The sequence below is a fragment of the Apteryx mantelli genome, chromosome 5, assembly GCF_036417845.1.
Source record: "Apteryx mantelli isolate bAptMan1 chromosome 5, bAptMan1.hap1, whole genome shotgun sequence".
NCBI lineage: Eukaryota > Metazoa > Chordata > Aves > Apterygiformes > Apterygidae > Apteryx > Apteryx mantelli.
The window spans coordinates 36,825,725-36,852,848 of record NC_089982.1 but is presented as its reverse complement, the minus strand read 5'-3'; the positions used below and the strand labels follow the sequence as shown (position 1 = coordinate 36,852,848).

The 27,124-nt window shown below is 37.5% G+C and overlaps 1 protein-coding gene across 1 annotated transcript in view; it reads left to right on the top strand.

Moving 5' to 3' along the window:
- The window catches only part of LRBA (LPS responsive beige-like anchor protein), a 376,211-nt gene that overhangs the window by 315,047 nt on the left and 34,040 nt on the right, over nt 1-27,124 (top strand). The window contains exons 44-48 of the mRNA XM_013951635.2: nt 293-460; nt 16,073-16,162; nt 19,418-19,610; nt 22,342-22,404; nt 25,733-25,888. Of these exons, the coding sequence (XP_013807089.2) occupies nt 293-460; nt 16,073-16,162; nt 19,418-19,610; nt 22,342-22,404; nt 25,733-25,888 (670 nt within the window). The remainder of the gene's footprint in view (nt 1-292; nt 461-16,072; nt 16,163-19,417; nt 19,611-22,341; nt 22,405-25,732; nt 25,889-27,124) is intronic.

Below are 27,124 nucleotides of genomic sequence, written 5' to 3'. Positions count from 1 at the left end.
AAAACGTAGCTTGGCTGTCCATAAATGTATAAATGCTTTCCACGTATTGCTTGTTTCTTATTCCCACTATTATGGGTAAGAAGGCAAGGGGTTTACGGTTGGTGGGAAGCAGGGCAGGGTTAGACATGAGACCCTGGCATCCATCACGGGGGCCACCTGTTCTTTTTATGGTACAATTTCTAAAATACTGTTACCAGTTTAGTAGTGGGACTTGTTAGGATAATTCTGTACGCTCTTCAGAATATACTTCTACTACTTAGAAATGAAGGCTCTATTTTTCCCTTTTTTACAGGCATTAGAAAGTGAGTTTGTTTCCTGCCAGCTTCACCAATGGATTGATCTGATTTTTGGCTACAAACAGCAAGGACCAGAGGCTGTTAGATCCCTGAATGTATTCTACTATTTGACTTATGAAGGAGCTGTAAATTTAAGTTCAATAACAGATCCTGTACTAAGAGAGGTAAGTTTGCACTTTAAATATTGTTGACCAATGTGCTGTAGAAAATGTAAAGATTCCATATTGTTTAAGGCAACCAGTGAATGTTCAAATCTTTGCTTTCTTTTGTGGTTTGGCTAAAGGCCAGTCAAATGCAAGGTGCCTGAAGCTTAGGAAACCACCCATTACAGACACAAAAAAATTGGAGAACAACCGTGCAAGTTGTTCTTAAACTTTGTGCACCAAGGTTCAACACAAACTGGATGCTATTATAGAAATAAATCTTCAAGGATTGCTTCTTTTGCTGAGGGCAGTCATTTTGCTCACTAATTAATACTGGATCTTAATGGAAAAGGAAGGTGAGCAACCTTGATTTGACTTGCACTTTTGGTTTAACTTTTACAGTATTAACATAGTCTTTTAATGTCATCCTGCATAGGTAGTACACATCAAACACTCTGTACTTTTGTAGTTTGCAATATTTTTGTTTGGCTTGTAGGATATCAGAGTAATACTAACGTGCCCTGTATTTTCATATGCAAAAGTAAATGTTAAATCATTGGGAAGATCAGTAGTCTTTTACTCAGGCTCAGCACCATTCAGAAAAATCTATTTTCTAGAATATCCCTCAGGATATTTGTGAGCTTAAAGACTCCCCTGCCCTAAAAGGCTGTATTACAGAAAAAAAAAAAGGGGGGGGGTGGTTGTTAAAGGTGTTTTTTGGTGGGTGTTACTTCCTCTGTTCAGAGCAATTCACTGGAACCAATTATAACTGTAAGTATATTAATTATAGAACAAATGTAACTGATACTTTGTCATCAAATATTCTGAGTCACTGAGAACAAAGTAACATGAATGCTTTAGGTAATTGTATTTAAAAGCATGGCTAGATGTATACCAGCAGGAAATATGCTTGTGAAATGAATGAAATCAAGAAGGATGACCTTTCTCTTTACAGACATTAGTAGATTTGTACACACTGGCCATCTGATTGTTGGGGCACCTTGACGGCCTCTGTAGCTTGGGTCACATCATAGCAACAGTGTGGGCTGTACCTGGTGTGTGGGTGCAGCATAGAGGTTTGGGGCATGCCAGGCACGTGGAGGTGCACAATGGCTGGGTTTACTAACGAGAGTGGTGGCTGGATGCCATAGTCCTTTCGGTTGCAGTCAACCTGCAGATTTCATGTTGGTCCACTAAAGCTAAAATAAAAATGAGCTAAAATAGACATGTTGTGTAGAATTACTTTTAATTGGAGCTAAGAGGAGAGATACTGGAATGCTTGGCTTGTAAGAAAAATTGTCATCACCTGGATTTGAAACGGTTATTGGCCAAGGGTAACGGACATTACTGGTTACTCTGTCATTTTTTCATTTCTTTGATAATGTTTGTCCACTGTATGCTGACAAGGAAACACCCCTTATAATTAATTAATATAATCAATATATTTATTATATAAATTAATAATTAATTTGTATAATTCATTTTGGTTCAGTCTTCAGTGTTAATTTCAACATACTCTTAATGTGAAATACAGCTTTGACTGTATGTCTTTAGACACCCTTTTCTATTAAGATTTTTTTTCATTTGTGAGTCACCTAGCATAATATAAATGTTACTTTTTACCAAGGTATTGCTTTTTAAAAATCCACTCCTCCCATAAAACACTGACTTCCCAAATGGTTAATGTATATTGGTAGAGAAAGCATAGAAATAGTCTCTCTGTAAAAGGATGTTGAATGATGAAACTAAGAATTGAAATAATACTAACCAAAATAACAGCCACCACACATAACATTTTTATGTAGTTTTTAATTTTTCAAGAACAGCTGTATTATCAGTATAACTGTGACCTGTTTTACTTATGTCATAGCCTGAAAAAAGGTAATATAAGACCAAGGAAGTTAAAAACCGATCTGGAAGTGTGGGTTGTTTAAAGAGAGGCATTCACTTTGCACTTCCTTATATATTTTAATATATTTTGTTACCAAACCTTTTGAGTTTGTCATGTTTTATTGTGCTTTACTATAATGTTTCTTATTTTTGGATTGTTCTATACATTCTGAGCTGAGTGGCATAAAAAATGAAAATGGAAGAGAGAGAAAAGCAGTGCCATTGAGTTCCTGAATAAGGAGTAGCTTATCAGCAGAAGAGTTTTGAAACACTTCTGATGTCAAGAATTGTCAAATGCAGCCAGCAGAATGAATGTTTTCTGTAGTATTTTTTGCTGTGTTGAGGATTAGTCCAATGGAATATTTTTATTTAGTATTTTTTAGTCTTATTTTTAAGCAGGTCAAAGAGGATATTCTGACAGTAAAAAGATTTCTGTTGAGCAAGGTATCCCTTCCTATTTATATTTATTTTGTAATGACATATTTTTGTATTATGTACATGTGTATTTGTAGTTTTAAATGTTACACATGATCAGCTCCAATATGTTATTGATAAAAGTGCAAAGAGATTTAATGAGTGTCATCACCAATGGTGAGTTATTCTGGTTTTACTCATGAGTAAAGATGAAAGTAATAAAAAATCTAGTTGTGTGTATATCTATGTGCTAAATGAATTTATCATGCACTTTTGACAGCCTCACCTTCTTCTTGCTTACTAATTCATCTCCCTGAGGACCTACACTAGCATTCTGTACTGCTGAGCAGCTTCAATCAGCATTTATTTTTCTCCTTAAGTCAGCTTGCCAGAAAATATTTCTCCTTTTCTCTCCCAAAGTCCTGGTTAGAGGCCAAATGAGTTTCTGATCTGGGCAATTAATAGTATTTTTAGACAGGCGTGACACCACAGATTTAATATCTGTTTATTACGGAAGAATTAAATTGGGAATTTTATTCTAGATTTCTGGGTTTTGAGAAGGATGCTTTCACCTTTCTTTCTTCCTCTCAGTAGGGTTCAAGGTTCGGGGATTTAAATCCTGTCAGTTGTAGTAGAAAATACAGTTTTATTTGCAAACCTAAGACAATCGGAAGCTTCTGTATACTCTGAGTTGCAAGTTACTAAGGCTTATGCATCATATGGAAATAATAGCATGTGTTTAAGCCATGGCAATTTCTGCGTGGAGCTGGTCTGAGAGAATATGCACTGCTAAGCCTGGGCCACGTCAGTCCTGAGAAGCCCATGATGCACGTGTTTCTGAAGTATCTTCACAGAGACAGCGTATAGATGTTGGTGACCTAAGTCACCAGCCTAAGGAGAGGCCACACACAGAACAAGGGTGGAAGGAACTGAGGAGCAGAGGAGTTTAGGTTAATGTAGAATTTCCTTAGGTCTCCTAAATGGCTCCAACTGGCACCTTTATTTTTATAGGCAGTCAGGTTATATATATTACAAGAAGGAAACACTCGTCTAGGAAGGAAAACTACTTGATTAAAACCATATTCTAACTTTCTTTTTTTTTAACTGAAAATGTAGAAGTTTTACATCCTTTCATACTGCTGTGAACAATTTTTTCCTGCCATTCTTTCTGCCTATGGGAATAAAGGAAGTAAAGTATTTTGAAAGGATCTGACTGCTATAATAGAAAATTTTAAACTAAAATGCAAACCATGGGCCACATGCTACCTTTTGGCAGATAAACCCTGGGGAGTGCAAAGCTTGCATAATTCAAAGGCAAATCTCAGGGGGAGGGGAGCAGATCAAGAGAGGAGGGTTTGAGCTGGAGCTGGGGGGGAAGGGAGCCACAACCAGGGGAAGCAAGGCGAGAGACCCAGTCCATCCGCTGGCATACCTGCGCACATTGCATCCCTGCAGAAACCGTTCCTTCATCCTCTTCTTTTTTCTTCTAGCTACTTTAGCAGTGTTGTTGTTGGCTCTGATCTTAGTGCTTGTGTATCTTGCTGAAGGAGGTTACAACTGCAGAGGGAAGTTACTGTTCAGTTGAGAAGCAGTAAATATCCCTTCTCTTTCCTACGGAGAGTGTGGATTGTGCCAGGAGAGGTATGCTGTATAGCTGCCTGCTGTTGACTCCACCTTGAGCAGCACGTTTTGAGCTATGGAAGTCCTGCACCCAGCATCTGCCCTGGGCAGGCTTCCTTGCTGCCCCCGTGGGAGAGGCAAGTAGTCGCAGTTGTGCCAATAAACACCCGCCAGCCCCTCTGGACGGGATTCATGGCACTTTCTTCTTGCTTGTCACAAATTCTGCTCTCTTTTGAAAAGAAAAAAATTAGGATTAGTTCTAAGCCATTCAGACAAGCAACTGATTAAGAGGTGAAGCATGATCTGCAGAAAATAATTTGGATCTTGGGCTGATTTTTGGATATTGCATTACTGCAATAATTACTTCTTGGTCAGAAGAATAGAAATTGCTATTGTCTCTGACATAATCTAACAAAGGACGATCATGAATCTAGGCAACACTCACAGTTATTAATTAAAAGCCCATTACCCTGCTGATATCTCTATGTGGCTAGAATAAACCCTGGACACGCCTAAACTGCAGGAAAGAGAATGAAATTAATAGCGTGAAGGCAAAATATTACTTAGAGAACAAGTCATCAGTTTGCTACAGGAATCCCTGAGCCTCAGGAAATATACTAGATTTTCTACCATATTTATCAAAAAGCACCTGAGCATATTCTTTAAATATTTTTTTAAAATATTATATGCCATGACCAGTGTAGTCAATAATTAAGGGAGAGTGATGATTTGAAAATTAGCGACAGAGGTTTGCAAAAAAATGATAAAGCGCCCCATCCCCACATAGTTTCATTGAGAAGTGATTTACTTTTAGCCTAAGATGACTCAGTTGTGTTAGACGTCCTCCTTCGAGGACAAGGCACCATTTTGTTACGTGAAAGTAGTCTGTTTAACATTAGGGAGCACAGCTTGCTCCATGCTATCGGCACCTTCCTTTCTACTGTTGATATTGTATTTCCATATGAACCGAGGAGTTTCAAAAATCAAGAATTGTGAAGAATCAACTTGGACATAGCATTTGGTATGTTATTTGAATGTGTCACTTCTGATTATATAAAGAGAGGAAATAATTCTTTTATTTTCTATCTCAAGGCATATGGCATAAATTATTTCATGGATAATAGCTTTTAAATGTTGCCCCAGATTGATATCTTTGGGTAAGTTTTATGCATCTTAGACATAGCTCTTATGAGTCTAATTTTATTTTTAAATATTTATAGTTTGAGAGACTTCTGTGCTTTCCAAAAGAAGCTACAAGGATGTTTAGTTTACATGACCCCAGTTTCATGACAGCAGTAGCAGATCTGATATCTTATCCCAGAGAAAGCATTTTTGGCCTCTCTTTTAGCTGTGTTCATGGTGGGAGTTAACAGCATATTTAAGCTCTAACTCAGCTGGAGAACTCTGACAGCAGTGAATCTTTCACAAAGTATAAACACAATTTGTATTTATAGCATAGTTAACATTTACTAAATAGTTGGGAAAATGATCGGTCTGTTTTTAGCAGGTTGGGCACGGTCTTTGTTGTGGCTGCAGTGAGTTTTATAAAGTACGATAAAGTGATTACAAAATACTGTCACAGAACAGTAAATTTAGACGTGTTGAATTCAGTAAGTAAAGAATTCATGGAGGCAAAATTCAAAGTGTTGTAGCAACAATCTCTGAATCACCTCTGGCCAGAATGTGCTGCACAGATGGTATGCTTCACACTGTACAGCACAGGAACTGTGCGAAAAGCCAAATAAACATTAAGAATTGATCTAGTTTTTATTAAAAATCTGTATTAAAATATCGTTACATGGAACCAGACTTAGGAAGACTATATTCAAAGTAAACATCCTGATTTAACGGTTAAGCGGAGGTAGCCGTGCCAGCTGCAAGCAGACCCGGGCCCTGGCCTTTTGCTGTGCAGGTACCTGGAGAAGGGTTGTGTGGCGCAGGTAGGCCACCCGCTGCCGTGGTGGGTGGGCGCTTCCTGCTGCTGCAGGCGTCGGGGCCAGCTCCTCTACGCGTGGCTGTTCTCCCCCAAAGGGACGGCTGTCGTCTTCTGGTGCAAGCAGCATTAAAATAGCAGGAGCGTAATTAACGCCACTGCTTCATATCATTTACTATTAATTCTCGCATCTCAGCTCACACTATGGTCTATCTATGGTGTTTGAGTAGAGAGGCAAAATGAGCAGAGGCAAGGATTTAGTGTGGTATCTGGGAGGTGTCACATGTCTTTGATTCCATTTAACCCACTGCTTGACATGACGAATGGCGTTTTATTGCCCTTTGTCTTAACTTACATATTTACACCAGTGCTTAGAAACAGACATAAAAGTATTCAGCTCAATTTCAGTCCAGCAAGATATTTGACCTGAATGTTCTCCTTATGCTCATTACAGAGTGGATTCTAATTTTATTTGGTGTTTCTGCTGTTCTATCCAGTGGAAAAAAAGGTAATATTTCAGAGTTAGCTAAGGTAGGACTGAGATGCCTGATGTATAAGAATTAAAAAAATAAAAATCAAAAGAGCTGCTTTGATTGAGAATTGCAAAGCTTTTTAGAAGGAGGTAACTCATGTAAATTAGTTCTTCAGCTCTGAGTGCTTGTTTTCTCAGCCCCTGATTGAAATTCAAAGGGTAGAAATTTTCCGTGCAGTCAGTTCCCTCACCTCTTCTTGCTTGATCTGTCTTGTGGATCTATCAGAGCCAGAGAAGGCTTGAGACCCCCTGAGCTCTTTACATTTTCATTCGTGCCTGGCTGGTCAGTCTTAGATATCCGACAGATTTGGCCAGTGTTAAATGAGAAAGTGTAATCAAAAAGGTAAACACAGGATAGAAGAAAATGATGTTCATAATCTTCCAAAAATAACTTTTTGAATAGAAAAAAGTTTTTCTACTTTTTTTTTTTTTTTTTTTTTTACCTTTTACCTTTTCTTCTACTATATGTGGAAAGGATGAGAAATACTAGCGTATGATAACTGCAGTTACCATACACTAAGTCAGTTAGCCTTGAATCAAACAGAGGCAAATTGCCTATAGACATTTCATGATCTTTTGTATCATCAGCATGCTTAGATTATTTTCAGTTTTTTTATAGAGTCCCACCGATATCTGTTTTGACTTTTACAGTAATTGGGAAACTACGGATTTTTGTTTGGAATATTTTTATTGTATTTGTTCATTGTAATCTGAGGTGCCTAGCTCCTGAGTGTTCCCACTGTGTCTGCAGATGCGGTATTTATTTACCAAACTCTATTATATTAGTTATTAGTTATATTATATCAGAACAATAGCTGCTTCTGGAGCGAGAATACTTGAGGTCATGCTGGAGATGTTTTTCCTCATTCAGTGTCCAAAAATCATGTCCTGGTTAGACATTACAGTTTATTAGATGATAAGAAAAAAAAAAATTCATTGCAGTAGAAAACTGAAATTAATATTTTACCCATCCTTTGAAAACGAATAGTTTGAACTTGTAGATTGTAGTTATGACTTAGTTTAAATAAATGCCTTTCTTAGCTTAGTAAAATGAGTTGCTTAGTTTTTTTTTTTACAGTTGTTAGATTTTGAAACATCTGATCATGCAAGACTTTTAAAAAAACCTAGGTGCTGGGTTTTTACATCAGTATATTAATTTCCCTCAAATTAGAATGTTTTGATTTTAGTGCAGCTTTTCTATTTAAAGGACAGAAATGTTATCAGTAATGATGCATTTCCATGGAACGGAAACAGATTGGAACAGATTGCTTTCTTCCAAAGAAAAATGCTTTAAATCAGAAAATTTGGAGTCAGCTGAGTAGCAACTAGACTGTGTGAAAGAAGTAAGTTTTAAGAATTATATTTAGCTATTTAAAGGAGTGATACTGTTGTAAGTGAATGAATAATACTGGAAATTGGTGAGGTTTCAGGATACTGCATATAGGACACTATTTTCTATGTGATGTTATTGATTTTAAATGGAAGCAATGAGTTGTTATTTTGAAATCTTCAGTTGCTGTACTGAATAGAGAAATTAATCAGTTTTGTTCTCGGTGCTCAAATGAAATTGAGACTGTTGCATTTTTTAAAATTAGCCCAGAGTGGCTTACAGTTTTTTTCTTGTACTGAAGTTTTATTTGCAGGTCTTTCAATATGTCTTACCGTCTTTTTAGACTCTTTTCCCTTTTTATTTTGTCAGTTTCTTTGAAGTAGTACCAGACCTGTTTTTCTAGTTCTATTTTTTTTTATCTGCTCCTTTCCAGTAGCCAGAGATTTAGGTGTTTTGAATGAGCACATCAGTGCTCCAGACAGAGATACTGTTTGAAATTATCCATGAACCCAGTGCCTCTGAACATTACTGAGTGACATTTGTTTCTGTTGGTTGTGTCTGCTCTGACTAACTGGTTTCTTTCAGATTGGCAGCTGGGATTACACTGTGCTAGATGGACAGCCGCATGAACTGGGGCTTGTGGGAAGGCTGGCCTAGGCCTCTGTTTAATATGCCAGGAATGCATGTATTCAGATTGGAGCAACTCCGATGGCCCTGAGGGGTCTCCTCGTATTTTCTCAAACTGTGATTACTTCCCGTTTTACTTTAATGACTGCCATGTAATTGCCATACTAATTTGTCTGGGCAAAAATGCTTAATCTTCTTGTTTCTCACAGAAAATTTCTTAATGTAGTTTAGGAGCTGGATTAGTGTTTTGTTTTTAAAGGCATGGTGGAATGTACCCTCTCTTTGCTCCCTTGTACACTTTTCTATGATGTGAACAGAAAAAGTATCACTCGTATATTGAATCCCAAACAGCTTTAAGGAAAAAAATCCAGTGTATGGTGCCTGCCGGTATCTGTAGCAGTTTGGATTTGAAAAATAATGAGCGGTTAGACTAATAACCAACTTCCAAACAGGCAACTGGAGAACCTTGAGCAGACATACAGAAGGAGCTTAACTAAGAAAATAGTAAGAGATTATACAAATGATGTGTTTCTTGGAAGGAAGCTACAGGGAAGGAAAAAAAAAATCTGTGCCTCATTTATATTTGATGACTCATTTCTACCTTTTTATGTCATTTTCTTGTGTAATGTGGCATGCTCAGTTTTGTTACACGTATCTCTGCTGTACCGCAGCAGACAGGGGTTGTGCGCTTTTTACTTCCTAACAAGTTGCTAGTGCGCATTAGTAATGTCACCCTCTGCAGGCTGTTGACAGTATTTCTGCCCGCACTTCTGCTCTGAAGCCATAAACCTATGTTACTTGAATGGAGTTAGTAACATTAGCTGCCTGCAATAGTAATCCTTTACATTCTGCTTAGTTAACAGAGGTTATATGATAAACGTTTTGCAGGCATGTTTAACGATCACAGAGAATAGTATGTAACTCTTGATTTTGTAGTTTCTTTTCTTTAGTCTTTCTCCCCTCCTTACTCCCTTCCCTCCCCAGCCATTCATTAGGTTTCAAAGCTATTGTAGGCACATTTTCCTTAAAACAGTACATTAAGGGACTAGTTAAATTGATAAAACAAAAAATTGAAATGGTTCACTACAGAAGGGTTGGTTTGTGAAGTTAAAAAGGCAGAAGAATTTTCTGTTTTGGCATGAAGAATTTAGGCTGCACATTTTATTTTTAAAACAGCAGATGCAAGTGTGTGAATTTATGATACCAACATTTGAGTGCTGTTTTTTTCCCTGGGTCAAGTGTAGTGCAATGTCCCCAGGGCAGGTGTACAGTCAGCAAGCGTATACATTGTTTCTGAAAAGTGTTTTGCCATTTTTCACAATCTTGATCTAATGGGAATTGTTATGAAACAACAGGAGATGGTACTATGAAGAGCTTCTCTTTAGCTTGTTTTCAGCAATTTTATCTAGACGTTACGAATCCTGCTTGTTCTCTGGCTGGTGTTATCTGGACTGTAGTCCTTGAGGAATTTAACTAAGAGCCTCACTGTAGCGTTGTAAGTAACTATCTGGTCAGAAAAGGTTTCCTGATCACTCGTTATCAAAGCTTGATTTTAATCACTGTCCCACAGGGAAAGGAGCTAGTCAGTTAGCCGCTAAGCCATTCAGCTTCACTGTCTGAAGGGAAACCTGTCAAATATTCTGTGTTCTCTGGTGCTGTAAAGCAACAACTGGGTAGAAGGAAAGGGAAAGCAAGTAATCGTAATTGCATATCGCTTAAGCCAGTAGAAATCACTGAAGAACATGTGTGTAAACCTTTTTGAATATTGAAAATTGAGGTAAAGCGGCAGAGAGCCAAAGTGTAATTATTTTTGCAAGGACTGCTATTTTCTGGACATAAATGCAGGGTAGAGAGAGGGAGGACGAACCCAAAACCTTTGCTGTCCCTAACACACATGCTGAAAGAGTGTATATTACATTGTATGATATTATTTCATCTGGGCTTTCAAATGTTTGGCATCTAACTCCTACTGGTTTGAGAACTACTGAAAATATTTGCATATAGATTTGTAAAGGCATATAGATTTGTAAAGGCAAATTTGTAGCCTCCAATTTTCCAAGTCAGTATGTTAGCATGTAGTAAGTATGATAGGAGAGTAACTGTTGCATCTGTTCAAACTGTGGCGTGCATTTGAACATGGCTATGCTGTGGCTGTTGGACTCTTCAGACAATTTGGCGTTTTGTGTCTGAGTGTGCATGATGAAAGCAACTCTTAACTAGTCTCTTTAAGGGCCTCTAAATCTGGAGTTAAATAGCGTGTGTTTTGCCTTTTCATTCTGTGGGCCTTCATTTCATCATTTGAGTTCAAAACTTAGAGACCATTTCATTCTTTCTCTGTGACACTCACTGCACTTCCCCCTTCCCCCTCTCTCCCTCATATTTAATTTTATAGTTCTTTCAGACATAAACATGAAAAAAAAGCAATTTTGACTTAGTTTCTGAGTGTTGCTGCAAAGAAAAGTAACAAACATCTGTTTTTACCTTAACTGCATCCATATGTTCAATCTCCCCATCACCCTCCTTCCCAAAAAATTTACAGCCGTATTTGGTGGGTACTGCATACTGTTGAATTAACTTTCTTCACAGTTAGATTAGAGGGTAAATTCAGAGACTGAAAATGTCTGTGCTAAGCAGTGGCCAAAAGCTACATTATAGCTAAGCCAAGTTTTCATTTGTTTCTCACTCTTCCTCTTTTAATTTGCTTCCCTATTTCCCCTCTCCCCCTCCCCTCCCCCCCCCCCCAAAAAAAAAGAGGTGATCAGGAGATTTTAGGAACAGATTAAGGTGGTAATCAGATAAATTTTAACTTGTGAAATTTGCTTGAGACTTTCTTGTTTATAAATTAATTAGCATTTGAGAAACCATATTTATCATGTAAGTACGTGGTTTGTGATGCATGTTGTGTGGATTATTGTAAAGGATTAGTTAGCTTGTTTCATTTTATTACTTCTGGTTGTAGCATCTGGAACAATTCTGGCCTTACCAAAGTTTTGTTGTTGCAGAGGATTAACAGGAAGAAGGCTGTTTTACTGAGATATTTGAGAAGCAGTGAAACAAAATGTTGAATGATACTATCTTTTACTTTGTGGTATGCAGCATGCTTTCAGAGATAAGAGTGTGTGATACTAAAGATATCTTTCAAACAAAGGTTATTCCTTTCCAGTTACATGATGCCTTTAAGAAAAATTATACTAGTTATGCAAATTTCCCAAGTATTTGTATCTACAATAATTTAAATTCTTATATGCTCCAGGGAGATTCAACAACGTGAGAATACGTAGCCTTCCTCTGCCGCTGGAAGAAGCTGGCTGTCTCTTAGTAATACTGACTAATGCTATTAGTAAGTTTTCAAGAAAATGAAGTTAGAAGCTGGGCTATAATTTGTTAGAAAGTGAATTGATGACTTGTTGACTGATGGTCAATTTACTGTATGTTCTCAGGTGAGCAGTAGGTATTTTTCTTAAAAAGGAGGTATTAATTATCTCTCTGAGGAAAGGATTGTCTGCTTCTAGCTGATTTTCTTTGACAGGTTGAACAAAAGTCTGAGTGACATCTGGTGGCTAAAATGCCCTGTATTTCTCTTTCTCTTGTTATGCAAATTGGAAGAGAAAAGATTGACTCTGGCACCACCATCACATGTTTCTGCTGATGCAGGGAGGTCCTCTTGCATCTTTCTGTATGGAAGAGGCTGAGGGCTCATCCGAACATGTACTGTTGACGTCTGGGTTGATTTTGAGTACAGTCTGGGACAAGGAAGTAATCATCTGGGGGTGCTAGTGCAATGTCTTGGTCATAATGAAGAAGTTTTGAAGCCTAAGAAAAAAAATCTTTACTTTTCTCTTGGTCATTAAGAGGAATGCAAGGAGAAGCTGTTATGCTGAAGTCTAGCTGCTGTGTCTAGATGTAATTGTCCAAACGTTGTTGCCTTGATTTGTACTCAACAGTTACAAATTTCTGTTGGCTCTCTGAAAATGTGCGGTAAGGAGAGCTAACAGATATCAATATTCCTACCTGTATTTTGTATATTATTTTGAAGTTTTATCAAACCTTGTTACCCTTTGTAGCACGTGATCAAAATTTTACTTTTCCTAGTTCCATTGGCTAAAAGGGAAGGATATGTCAGTGGGCTTTTGCTTTCCTGGAAAGGTAGGCTCTCATATTTCTGGGAGGACCAAATGGAACCTAATGAGTCTAAAAAACTTGTCTGTGCCTGAACTGTAAATCCAAAACTGTAGTTTGGCATCTGCTAGATCATAAGCATGGATGCAGACACTCTCTGTTAAAGACTGAGAATCAAGTTTGATATGAGATTTTCTGCAAGAGCATGAGGGGTATGTGTGTGGTCTGCATAGAGTTTGTGGTCCCTCCCCTAAGACCAGCTTTGGCAAAATCATTGTCCCCTTGGTCAGCAGTTTTACCAGTTCCTACAGAAAGCCAGTTGTGTGAAAATGGGCAGATTAGAGCAATGTCTATTTACTTGCAGGTTGAGTGGATTACTTAATACTTGTTTTTAATACCCCAGAGGGATTCTCTTCTGCACTGAGGGTGGATGGGAGATGATTAACTGCTCTACTGCTGCTGTTGTGTGGTCTAGGAGTGCGATAATGTCTGGCATCATGCGAGCGGAGCAGTGGGAGCATAACTATGACTCTTCCAGTTTTTATGTTGCTGGATAGCTGTGAGCTTCTCTGAGATCTGGACTGTGGAAAATAGCTTTCTGACCACTCATCTTTCATTGATTAAAGTAATTATAACATCTGATTTTTGCTCTAAGTCAGTGTGTGCTCTTGTTATGGTGATTGTATTTAAAGTGCTCTGCATTAGTACATCATATCTTGAGTTTAATTTTTCCTTTCTTAGTACTGACACTGTATAAGGGAGTATAATTTATAGAGGCAGCATCCTGTAATGGGACTGGGAATTAAAGAACATACCAAATTTCACAAGTAAGACAAAACTCTGACTCCCTTTAAATGCTGAATGTGGGCTATGTGGAAATGGATGCTTCTATATTGACTGCAGGACAAAATAAAAAGAAGTTTACAAGTCTGAAGCTTATTATTTCCTCTTCTTATCCATTGTATTTTTAGTTCTGTCTAGAAGACATGCATGGAGTTGTGCTTCAAGAATATTTTACTCGTTTTGGATAATAATTAGGAAATATATTTGATAGGAAATAATTGGTAGATCCTCTAAACTCTGTAATAAAATTTTAATATGCACAGAATAACTTGAATCCAGGGTTGTTCTAGCACTGGCCCTCTATGTTCTTCTGGTGTACTCTCAGTGCAAAGCGGAATTCCTGTCTGCTGTTAACAATATTCCAATCAACCTGCAAGTAAATGCAAGTAAATCCTTTTAATCTGGATATTTTGAGACAAGCAGTTTCTTATGGAGACAGTAGAGTTGCTGACCAATATGATGATGTTTTGTCTCATCTCTTGAGGGACCTCAGATTCTGTGCCCTTGAAGTCTCTAGCCACAAGACCCAGCCTTGAATTTTAATGTAGCATCTCTAGTCACTGGGAGGGGGACTCTGATGGGCTTATTGAGCTTTGCTGTTTCATGAACTTGATATTGCTATTCCTCAAAAAGTTCTCATTGAATCTCAGCATTTGCATGTCAAATTATGGCCAGGTTTTTGATACAGTTGCTTATTCAGCAGTTCCAATACCGTAGGACTTCTTGAAGATTAAGGCACTTCCTGGTGTGGGGAAGAGTGTTAGAATCTGCCCATAGAGTCATTGAAGCTCTTATTCTGGTGAGTTAGGTATTTCAAAAACCTTGCCAAATGTGGTAAGGTCAAGTGTTTTGAATGGCATATTTCCTGTTTCAGAGCATGATTATTTTGATGATCTTAAAGCCTCCGGTGCATTCCGCATTTGGTTTTGTTCTTTCTGTAACAGGAGAGTGTTATGTGTGCCAGTAATAATCTTTATTATTGTCTAAAAATAATTGTTTTTAAGAATAAAATCAGTGTGTTCACCATTTTCTCAAAATCACCATTTTCTTGAAAACTTTAATGGGTAGTAAAATAGAACATGCCATGTAAGTATAAGGACCTTCAAGGTATGTTGAAATTGTTGAACCATAAAAAAGAAGAATTTCAGAGAGAGCAAACATAATATTCTAAAAGCTAAAGAAGTGGTGAGTGGTTTCGTCTTTTAGTGTTTAAGTGCTCCACTTGAAACACTTTACAGGGGCCTGATTTTCAGGAGACTTCCTTTTGAAAATAGGACTTGCTGATGCCTCACCTTAGGTACTCAGCATCACTAGACACTTTTGAGAATGTAGGGCTCAAAGCACTATCAAATTACCATACAACAGAGAAATCAAAGTATCTGTGCATATGCAAGCTGTTAGCCCACAATGAATGCAAGGTAATTTGACTTAGTTTAGCTCACAATGAAAGATTCAAACTAAGCTGAATTACTTCAGATTTTCTATAGGATTAGTGTGATCCTGTGGATAGTACAGGGCCTTGGCTGATAAGAAATAACTTGTTAAATTTTGGTTGTTTGATATTGTATTTGGGCCACCAGGCCCATATGTGGCAACACGGAAAACTAGTTGAACATGTATAGGCAAGAAGTGTAAGTTCATACATTTCAGAATAATTATCTTTAAGAAATCACTAAGCATGAGATGGCATTTTCATATAGCACCTATGAAGAAAGTGATAAAGTATGCTGCTAGAGATTTAGAGTAACTTAAAAAAAATTGTGCTGCATCTTCAAGTTCTTCTTTAGTTGTATTTAGTATTAGTCTTGCTGTTGATAGTTTAATGCATCCTAAAATTGTTTCATCTCTCTGAATAAAGACAAAAGTATGAAAAAACTCAGTGTAGCTTTCATTGTAGTTATTGCTAAGAAACTGGGAAATAAGAGTTTAAATAAAAAGTAGAACGCTTTCTCAGTACCTCTAGAAACTTTTTAAAAATTAGCTTTTGTTTCTAAGTTATGATGCAAACAGGATAAGCCAGTGTTAGAAAGGAAAAATGGAGCCAATAAAGAGGGTTTCTGATTGTAATAGCTGGTTTCTGTTTAATATCATTGGGCAGGATGAGGTTTTGCAGAGTTTCTCATGGAAATAGCATCCACAGTATTAAAATGATTACCTCATTCTTAGTACCAGTGCCAAGCACTTAGCCCCACAGTGAACACACGGGGTTGATTTTCAACATGAAACAAGCCAGAAGTGTGGAATGACATTTTCAGGTGACAGTTATGGTTCTATTGCCTGTAATTAGCACCTCTTAACATGCAAACCTGCCTGTGCTCTTTCCAGGCTGTTGAAGCTCAAATACGAAGTTTTGGACAGACCCCTTCCCAACTGCTCATAGAACCACATCCTCCAAGAAGTTCTGCCATGCAGGTGGTAAGTACCATGTTAACTCTTTGTGACCGACCGTTTTGCTCACTTCCTTTGCTATTTTCAAGTTACCGTACCTGCTGCTTGGTTTTTCTTTTTTGTGGTCATGGAATTGTGTTATTAAAAATAGCAGGTGAGTTATGAGTTTGTGGGTCTGTTAGTGTATGCAGTCCTTAACTGTTATTTTATTTATTGCTAAAAGGATTGTTTTGATTCCTAGTACAGCCACTTTTTGTCAGTATGATCTAAGAACACTTCATCAGTTTATTTTGTTAATACCATGCCTGCACAGGTGAGAGCCAGTCATCGTGGAGACAATTTAGTTAATCTTTGGCAGATTCCCCAAGAAGCATGGATTTAGGAGGTGGAACTTCCTTGTCTTTTCCCCCAGACATAGGTTTTCCCCTAAAACCAGGATTACTAGGAATTCATGAGCTGAAATTGCATAGCAAAGAATGTGACTAAATGTGTTTTGCAGTAAAGCTAGGGTGATAAAATGCAGGCGGTGAGCATTAACATGCTTTCCCTTTTACCTCTACTCGTGTCTAATATAATTTTATTATACAAACTATTATTTTATTACTGATTACTTTCCATATCACATTGTGTGCAGTCCTGGGTCTAAAATATCATTTGTGTTGTCACAGATCCAGAACTAAGTATGTTAAGCGATACTGTGACAAGTGGAGCAAATGGTTTGCTAATTCACAACTTTTTCGAAAGGTTACATTCCCTTGCTGCTAAGGCAGGCATTTTATAATGAAATATAGAAAAGGAGATTTGCCTCTTGTTTATTCTGTAAACTGTATATCCTACTCTGATGGACTAGGGTTATTAGATTAAAAACCTCTCTGAAAAGCAAGAGCCTTTAGAGAAGATCCACAAAAACCTGAGATTTTTGCAACTTCCAAAGCATGTACAATAGGAGTCTAAGAAATGTAAGCTTTCTTGTCAAATAAAGCTTCTAGCCTGTCTCACACATGAACGTGCCATGAGTTGTACATGAGGCTTGCTCTGCCGCCCGCCCCCGGCTCGCACCCTCCCCGCAGCCTTGCGTGTTGACAATTGTGCTGTAGGCGCCCGCCTGCTCTGGAGTCCCGCGGACTGGGGGGATGCGGTCGACGGGCCAGCCTGTCGCACCTGGTGTCCCAGGGCAGGCGAGTGGCGGCAGCCCGCTGCAGTGGCTGGGGCATGCTCTCTGGCAGAGAAGCCCTGCTGAACAGGGTGCGCGGGAGCCCAGGGGCCCTTGCCACACGGCTGTGTGCCGCGCATCCCCCTCGCACACTGCCGGGCCCTCAGCTCCTGCCCCTGACTTCCACAGACTGGTTTCAGGAAGGGCAGGAATGTGAGCAGCTGATTGTTGGCACCCTTGTGAGACCCATTGCTGTATAAATACATTTGATGCCACTAAGCAGTTTGTCTGGTTTTTATTATAGTATTTTGCATGATGGTGAATTAATAAATATTGAGTATGTAATGGAAGTGATTAAGCCCTGTGATATTAACTCTTTCTAGCTCCTGAGGTTTTCTGGGCTGACGTGCACACAGAAACAAAACCTTAGTCTTCTGCTTATTTTAACCACTTTTGCAGCTATTAATGCATAAAAATTTTATAGGAACAGTATTTTAAGCTTTTTAAAAGTAGCATTGGGCTTTCCTGGAGCTGAAATATAGTGAGGATGTTTTCTCTGTTGCCAGTGTGAACGCTTTTTAGTTGCATTATTTACTAAGTTTTTTATTTTCATGTGTGTGTGCGTGTACGCATGAATACAACCGAATTGAAAGCTACCACGTGCTGGGTTAAGTGCACAAGCCGTAATGTACACCAGGTGTAGTAATTAGCAGTCACACGAAGGCTGCCTATTTGTCTGGTTTTGCTGCTGTTGCTGTATCCCCCTGTGTTTTCCACCATCAGATAGCTGGATTTAATTGAGGCCACATCAGATGAGGCATTACTGACACCTTTAATTGAATGAGCATCCAGGGAGGATTAACTCATAATATTGATTGGCTTTTAGCCACTTGCTCAGAAGGGTGTCTGGGTAGCTTATTAGTTGCTTTTATTTACACCTTTATGCAAAGACTGTAAATAGGAATTCATAGAGCAATATGTTTTTTTAAGTACTCTTAATAACTTTTTAAAAAGGAGTGATAATAAAAATGCAAATGTATTTAATTTTTTTATTAGTTCTGTATAAATATACATTAAATGTGTGCACTTACATACACATATATGTAATGAAATATTGCAGGTGGAAAATAGCCAAGAACACTTCATTAGTGGTCTAATTCAGTTATTAGAAAAATACAAATACTAGAGGAATATGGCTAACAGTAGCTAGGATGATTGTAGTTCTACATCTTAATGAATTTCTCTTTTTTTGCTGCACAGCACAGTCACAAACTCACTAAATTCTGCTTCTTCTTCTTGCGTTTGACATCCAGATCTAAGATCCTCAATATTTTGTTTCAACATTTGCAATGTTATTAGAGATCTTACTTTAAAAGTTATTACTCTTTTCTATTTATTTAGTTTGAAAACTAAAACCTAAAAATACTGTGTTGAAAATGAGAGTCTGGATTCATTCCTTCCCTTAAATATTTCTAGAAACAGTGTAGGATAGTGTCTGTGATCACATCCACTTTATATTCTTTACAACTGCGTTTAATTATGTTTGTCCTTTGAAACACATTTCAGTGAAGTCTTCTGCTTTGCTTTCATAAGTCTTATTTTTGTACACCAGAAGTATACACAGAACATATATCTAGTGTATGTGTGTATCTGTTTATTTTAATGTGCTTTTATGTTCTCATCTGGCTTGTAAAGAATTGTAGTCTGCCAATTTAATGCAACTTGAGACAATCTCTGCGAGCAGGAATTTCTTTTGCTCACTTTTTTTTTGGTTCCCTCCTATTTTGGCATTGCTTTCCTTGATACGCTATCTCTGTGGATATGAAGGAGAATTCTTTTGGCAGAGACAACTTTTAGTATAATCTGCAGTGATCTGCAGCAAAGTTTGAGTATAGACACCCCATGTTCAGCAAAGCTCTCAACTTAATTGTATACGTGAAGGAGGTCTCCCTAAAATGGTTGTTTCCACTAGTCTGTCTACTATTATTGCATTTGCTTTCACTGCAGCTGCTATTGGAGCATGTGTATTTTAATCCAATCTTCCTTCTTTTGTCCTGTCCTGTCTTCTTTTCTCCTCCCCATGTTTTCTTTTCCCATGTATTTGGGTTCTTGTTGTGTGCACTCAACAGTATCTCCTCCTGCAGAGCCCGTTGATGTTCACAGACCAAGCTCAACAGGATGTTATAATGGTTCTCAAGTTCCCATCCAACTCCCCTGTCACTCATGTAGCTGCCAACACCCAGCCTGGCCTGGCCACTCCTGCTGTGATCACAGTTACTGCAAATAGGCTATTTGCTGTAAACAAGTGGCATAATCTTCCTGGTAAGTAAATTCAAGTAAGTAGCATAAGAAATCACTGCCACCAAGTAGTATTTCCATTGTCTGTTTCAAAATTTGCTGTCGAAATGGTTTAAATCTTAAGTGTGAACTGCTAGTCCGGTTCATTGACACAACATGCTTTTCACATGTGGGCTTAGTTTCTCCATAAGGTCACCTGAACTATTGTGTGGTGAAGTGTGTAGTACACAGAAGGTGTGTAACAACAGGCTATTCAGAAAAATACCTCTTTCCAGGCCATCAAGCAATATGCAAGAAGACAAAAACAATATATCACTATTTTATTATAATAAACAGTCACACTTGTCCTCTTGAATTTGTTTTCCAATCAGATGTCCAGATAATGGAAGCCTGAACGATATCATGTCTAAGGCAGGTTTTAAAACACACACAACTTGCCTGAAATCTGTTCTGCTAGCTTTCTTTTGTTGATTATGAAAACCATGACCTAATCTTAAAGCCATTCAATCTGTATTAGAAGATAAAAATACATGGGAAGTCTGTATCTTCTGTAAGTTAAACATCCCAAAGTTATTAGATGCTCATATATTTGCCAGTGTGAAAGGAAAACAACATATTCATACTCATAGCAACCAATCAAATTAATTACCTTCAAAAAAATGTGTTGGACTTGAGAATATAGCCATTCTGTTTTCAATTCCAATATCCTCTAATCCTTAAGGGACTCATCCTCCTTTCCTAACTATGACAGCCTCAAGCCCGAGCCATGAAAGGTAGTTTATTTCTTGTGCTCTGCAGTAAATTCCTATCTGGTCAAAGGCTTTTCAACAAAGGGAAAAAAGGGGCTCCTACTTAAATAACTTAAATAGAAGATATTTGCACCAGAGTAGTACTTGCATCACTGAAATTCTTGCTAAGAAATTTGTACCCATGGTCCTTGATTACATTTTAAAAAAAGCCAGATGACTCCACACTTTTTTGCTAACTCTTACAAATTACCTCTCAACATTGTGCAAATAGAAACATCTATGTATTATTTCCCCCACCCAAGAAATGCTTAAAAAGAGAGGTGGGAAGGAAGCGGGGAGGTGAGGCTTGTCTAATTAACAAGTCATGAGCAAAAACTATTGACGATGCTCTTGTCATTTGTTTGGAAGGAGGATGACAACATCCTCTCATACCTTGGATGTGTGACCTTGTGCAGATAGTCCTCAGACTTTTTTTTTTTAAAAAAAAATCTCTACAGGGGTATAACAGTCATGGGAAGCGAAGAGGTCTTAAAGTGGTAGAAGTTGATTTTGATTTCCTCATGAGCCTGCTGGCTGGTGATCTGTGAGCAAGCAACCAATTGTTGTGAATAGCAGCCTTCAGGTTTTGGGTTGTTTCTCACTGCTGAAAGGCAGTACAGTAAGCTGTACTTTTGCATCACTATTTTTTAATTTAGAGCCATTTAACAGTTGTTCTGCATTTACAAAGAGCTCAATAAAACCTATACTTCAAAATAAACAAACAAAACCCAACCAAACCCTAAAAAACCTCCCCCTGCCACCTCTTTGAGAGCAAAATGATCATAGCTGCTGGCTGTTAATGGAATATTGCACTTAAGAGATCTGGATTTGGATTCCTGAAATTAGCCTGCATTATTGTTGCCTTCAAAAATTATACCGAAATTGAGATTTGCTGGAGTTAGAGGGCAGGTATCATTACTATTCTGCATCCTGCTGTGGGCTTAGCATTGTCTTTACTAATGAGGCATCATGATAAGAAAGTTAAGTTGCCAAGTGACCAGTTGTCACTGATGTGTATTTAAAAATCCCATTCCTGCTTTTGTATGCGAGTTCGGTGGCTTTACTGACAGCTAATGGCACTGGTACCCAACAGAGTACCTCTATTTTGGCATGGGGACTTCACAATGTTTTGTTATGCGTTAGTGTTTCATTGCAGCAGAACTCTGACTTCCATATTACTCCTGCAGCCGTGCCATTTCTGTTGAGCTATGCTGTGGAGAGTAGTTGTAGAAATCATAGGTGTAAGCATTTAGCCATTATTTTTAGTTCCACTTCCAAGAATGTCTTGTGGGCTTTGTGGTTTTTTGTTTGTTTGCTTGGGTTTCTTGTTTGTTTGTTTTTAGTGAAGCTGTGAAAAAAGGCTCTTTTTAACACTGAAGGAAAATTCAGGAGGTAAACATTTCACTGGTGTGCCAGGTGCTCAGATGAAATATGGGTCTGCAGAATTATATATTAACTTTAATCCAAACTTGCAAATAAATGAATTTTGGTGATGGATGAAACATTAAATACTACATGACTAGGAGATTTCCCTGTCTCCATCATAAACTGATATTTTTTTAAAGTCCTGTGTGCTTCACTTGTTCAAAGCAGTGCTTTAAAAAGTAAAGGGGAAAACAGTTTTTGCTACAGTCAGCAGATGGTTGTCACATTTTGTTTTCAGTGCTCTTTACCACTTAATTTTGTTTTGTTGCGACAGGAGAGGTTGCCAGTAAAGCATCTGCTAGAGCTTATGGCTCAGGACCGGAGCTGCTGCTGATGGCATACATTCAGAATAGCACTAATCTAAAATAAATGTTTAATAAGCAGCCTGTGAAAGCACCTGGATTTTTTTTTTTTTTAATTCAGTTGATGCAGAAGAATCTTGAATGGTTAGAAAAGTGGACGTAGCTTTGATTTATTCAATTTATGTGGCTCCAGGTATTAAAAAACGGCTGAGTTTTAAAATCTTCTTTCCTGAATTCCAGCTCATCAAGGTGCTGTGCAAGACCAGCCTTACCAGCTGCCAGTGGAAATCGATCCTCTCATAGGTCTGTCACTTCCTTCTCTCTCTGCGATTCATTAAGCTCTGTATGGTGGCCCTGAAGTGTAGATTACGGTTGTTTTTCACTTGCTGGTTGCTGGGAATGGAATTTTCCTGATAAACCATTTGCATGCAAATTGGAATGCAATGAGCTGTGGCTATGCTGGTATTTCATCAACTCCCCCTCGTTGGTTTGCCTAATTTGAACAGGCCTAGGACGCGTGTCAGTGAAAATTAATATGGATGCTGTAATAATGTGTGATTGAGAATGTGCATGAAGTACTGTCAGGATAATATTGGATCTTTTCATCACTCAGACTTGTTGATGAGCAGGAGTGAGGCACGTTATGATGAATTGGTGTGCTGGTAATGCGATGGAGCTCCTTTGCTGAGGAAATTTTCATAATAACAGTGGGGTTCTTAACTGCACCGTGTTGTGAAAAATAAAACCATGGTGCCAGGGTTTCATCATTAAAGCAGATCAATCCTTTCTTCATAGACCTGCTGTTCAGGCTGAGGGGATTAATGTGTAATTGCAAAGCGGTTTCAGAGCTGAAATATATTGCCCACTCAGTTTTAGTATTAAGATATTAGTATTCATTTTTCAAGGGTATTGCATCTTTTGTTCACCATCACTAGTTATATTTGTATATGTTTTTCTTTTATTAAAAAAGGGTGGAGGATGTCTCACTTTTATTTAATGACTCAGTGTAACAGATTCAATTTATGACTTTTTATTATAGAGGTTTATTAGTTTATATAGAGATTATTTTTCTATTAGCATGACAGAGTTTGGTCAGTTGTTTTATTATAGACCCATATTTTGGGGAGTGTAAATGTTGATTATAATTTAGGAATGTGTAATATGGCAAGTGGAAATGCCATTAAAAGAGAAAAAACAAAACAACTCAAACCCAAATTGCAAACACGTTGTATGGCAATTCACAGGAGGCAAAAAGAGGGGGAAAAGTGAACAAAAAGTGAAGTGACCAATTATGCAAGCATGGAAAAATCAGAGCAAAAATGAACTTGTCCGGATAGGATGGAATGACAGATCTATCAGCCAGCAAGAATTAAATTTCAAAACTAATATGCACATCACAGTAGGACATGTATAGTACCTGTCTATAGATTTAGACTGTTGCTGTATAGCCATTTTGCTAGGTAAACTCTGTGATAGTTAAATCAGGAATAGTATGAGCATGTTAAACCATTTTGTAGAGCTGATAAAATTAAAATCTTTTTCCAAAGTTTTTGAAATCAATTCCCTCTGAATAATACAATACCTACAATTGATAGAGAGGAGGACGTATGCTGTAACTCTCCTTTCCTTCCTGAAATGCACTTTGTCCAAATAATGTTTGATCAGAAAATGTATATTCTACTTTAAAACCAAGCAGTCTTAAAAATATAGATAAATATCACAGCACAAAAAAAGAAGTCACAGCAGGCCTGTCTGACCACATTTCCTACGCATTGTGAAGAATATTAGAAAAAAAGCATAATTTTTATTTTCGTTTGTATTTTTCATAATTTTCAGAGTTATAGTTCCATTTACAGGCATACCATTAACTTAAAAAATACTTTGATTTTTGTTCAGTATAAACGCATTTAAAATGAATGTCTACAGTTCTGAAAAATGGTTTAATATTCTTTTCATACAGTAGATCTCAAATCAGCCTTGTGATTACATTGGACATAGTTTAAAAGGTTTAAATGTTTCTCTGTCACTGTTAAGTAGCATCATTGGGTACAAACAAGTAATTATGTACTTAATATTAAAGGTTCTTAATTGTGGCTAGATACATTTACCTAGAAATGGCACCTAAGAGGACCACAAAATTACACTTTTATGGTTATAGCAGGAATCTTGTTGCTGTCTTAGTCATAAGGAGGGATTCGTGTTGTCCTCATTTTCCAGTTGCACAGGAAGATATAAAACAGCAAAGTCTGATATGACATAGATTCTAGACCTCTTTTTTAGGCAAAGTTTTTTGAAGGTCTCACCCTCACTGAATTTGTTACTCTGAAGGTTTCTTTGGTTTTATTTGCCATTATTTTGTCATGGTAATGTGGTATGCTTCCCAGTGCATTTATAAAGCATTGTTGTTATTATTTAAGTGGCCCCAATGGTGATGAAGGCCCCCTTATGTGTTTACCTGAAGAACATGTGGCAGTGCCTTGCTAAATTATTTGCTACCCGTGTGGACAAGACAGCATCAACATTGTATACCTAACTAAAGCATAAATAAATTAAGAATTTGATATAAAGTAAATGGAATAAGCCCAAGGCTTAGGGAATGGTTAGCCTGCGAGAAGGGAAGGAAGATAAAGAACAAGGAGTAGAGAAGAGGACTGGGAAGACCAGGACAGGGGAAGGTACCGGGACCACTGGGAACAGAAATAACGGGGCTTGCAAGCAGTGGGCAGAAAGGCTCAGAAGCACTTATCCTGCTAGGGCAGGAGTCAGGTTTCCTTCGGAAGAAAGCATGTTAAAGTTCTCCCTGCAGTGCAGGATTTTCATGATATTTATCTATATGGACCCATGTATATACATTAATTAATAAGGACAAAATATAATATGAAAATGTGCTCATTAATTGAGTACTGTCCATTCCATGAGTTTGCAGTGCAAGGTTATATGGGAAAAAAAAGAGTAGGTGATCAAAATGGATAAATATTTTTTCTCAACTCTGAAGAAGATTCTGGAGATAAGCTAGCTAATTTTTGTGCAGTACTCAAAAAATGTGAAGTGCTCCATGAGAACCTGATGGTAATATTTACTGCAGTCATTATTTTTTAAATTACAGTGCTTATAATGAGACACAACTTCTGTACAATTTTCTGTACAGACACAATTTCTGTACAATATCTTCTGGTTATGAAATCATAATTCTGTTGTCTGCTACATGTAAGCCACTATATAGCACCATACATATACAGATATCTGTATGTATAGATACTGACTTACTGTTCAATTTCTTTCATTTGTTTGTTCATTTTTATTTTTCTAGACTAGAAGAACTTTGGGGGGGAGGAAGCATTTTACATTTTTATGTATCCTTCAGTTTTGCAATTTTTCCTTTATATTTGTCAATTGTATTTTACTTGAAGGGATTTCTTCCATTTTAGAATATATACTACGAGGAATTATCATTGTTCCCAGAAGTGTAATGAGCATTTTATAGTAAAAGTAGAAAGAAAATGTCCCTGCCACAAAAAACAAGTAACAGCAGTAAGAAATAGTTCTGTTGTGAACATACAGGTTCTGAAATGTGGTTTTATTCTGTGCATGTGGATGCTAAATGTGTTCATTTATGCGTCTTTCTGTTCAGCCAGCAATACAGGTATGCACAGAAGGCAAATCACTGACCTTTTAGACCAAAGCATTCAGGTGCATTCCCAATGCTTTGTCATCACCTCTGACAATCGCTACATCTTGGTCTGTGGCTTCTGGGACAAGAGTTTCCGAGTTTATTCTACTGATTCAGGTAAATGTATTTTTAAAATACAGGAATAGCCTAAAAAATTCTCTGTTCATCATAAGCCTACTTTTTCAAGTAAAGAAAAAGTATGGGGTGGGGACGAGAAAGTAGAGTATGTATTTATTCCCTATTAATAACATTTGTCAAATCTTTTCCTCTCTACTGGTATTCTGTATAGTATGCCATCAGTTCTGTGCAAAAAATATAAGACAAGGAGCTCTCGTTTAGACACAGCGTCACATTTAAAATCCATATGATTCTATGAGAGCCATGCCTGTTCTTACACTGCAGTTTCACAAGTAAACTGGTCTAATGAGTTTTTGTGAAGCTTTGCATGCTAGCAGAGTTAATTGTTCTTAGAGCACTTGCTTGAATTTAACCCTGGTGGTTTTGAACACTGGAGAAAAAAAAATTATTTTCTAAAGAAATACGGGCAAGCATAGTAGAAAGGATGAAAACCCCTACCTTCAGTAAAAAAGTGAGGTCTTGAAATCTGGTAAAAGAATACTTATGAAGGCCTTTGAAAGCTATGGTATAATAGAAAAATTGATTTGGAGCCCCTGAATTCTTTCATACAACATAAACTGATCAATATAATGGGCAGCAGTTAAATTAGTCTGTCAGCCTGCATGTATTCAAACAGTTGAAGTCATGCATGTGTCATGCTAAACAGAAAAGAATCTTTCAGCATAAGAGCTATGGGGATTTAAAAACCATGGAGCCCCAGAAAAAAATAGGTATGATTTTTCCCTTTCATTATCTTATAATGGGAATAGCGACCTCAGTGCAAGGGATTTCTTTGGGATTAATGACCCAGTATGGTTAATGTGTGTGTGTGCCATCAAGCTTTCCAGTAGGTTATTAATCCCTAGGGAATATGCTACATGTTTGTCATCATTTTTTAAATATATTAGTTAATAGTGTTTTTCACACTTGGCAAACCAAAATATTTTATAAAACAGAATGGTCTTTAATGAAAATCTGTTTAGACTAGACCACATGGCACATTTTGGCAGTACAGTATATCTGTCATTTTTGCAATTTTAGAGCCTCAACTACAAATGAGAAGTTCCATTTACTTTATGTTGACTGACTACAATTCGTTTTACAGGCATCTTGTTAGACCCTTCTTAGTTTAATTTTCTCATTGATGCAAATAAATTCACATGAAAGTTGTCAATTTAAAGGAGATCTTTAAAAAGTTGCCTAGCAGTGATAAAAATTCATTGTATATTCTTGATT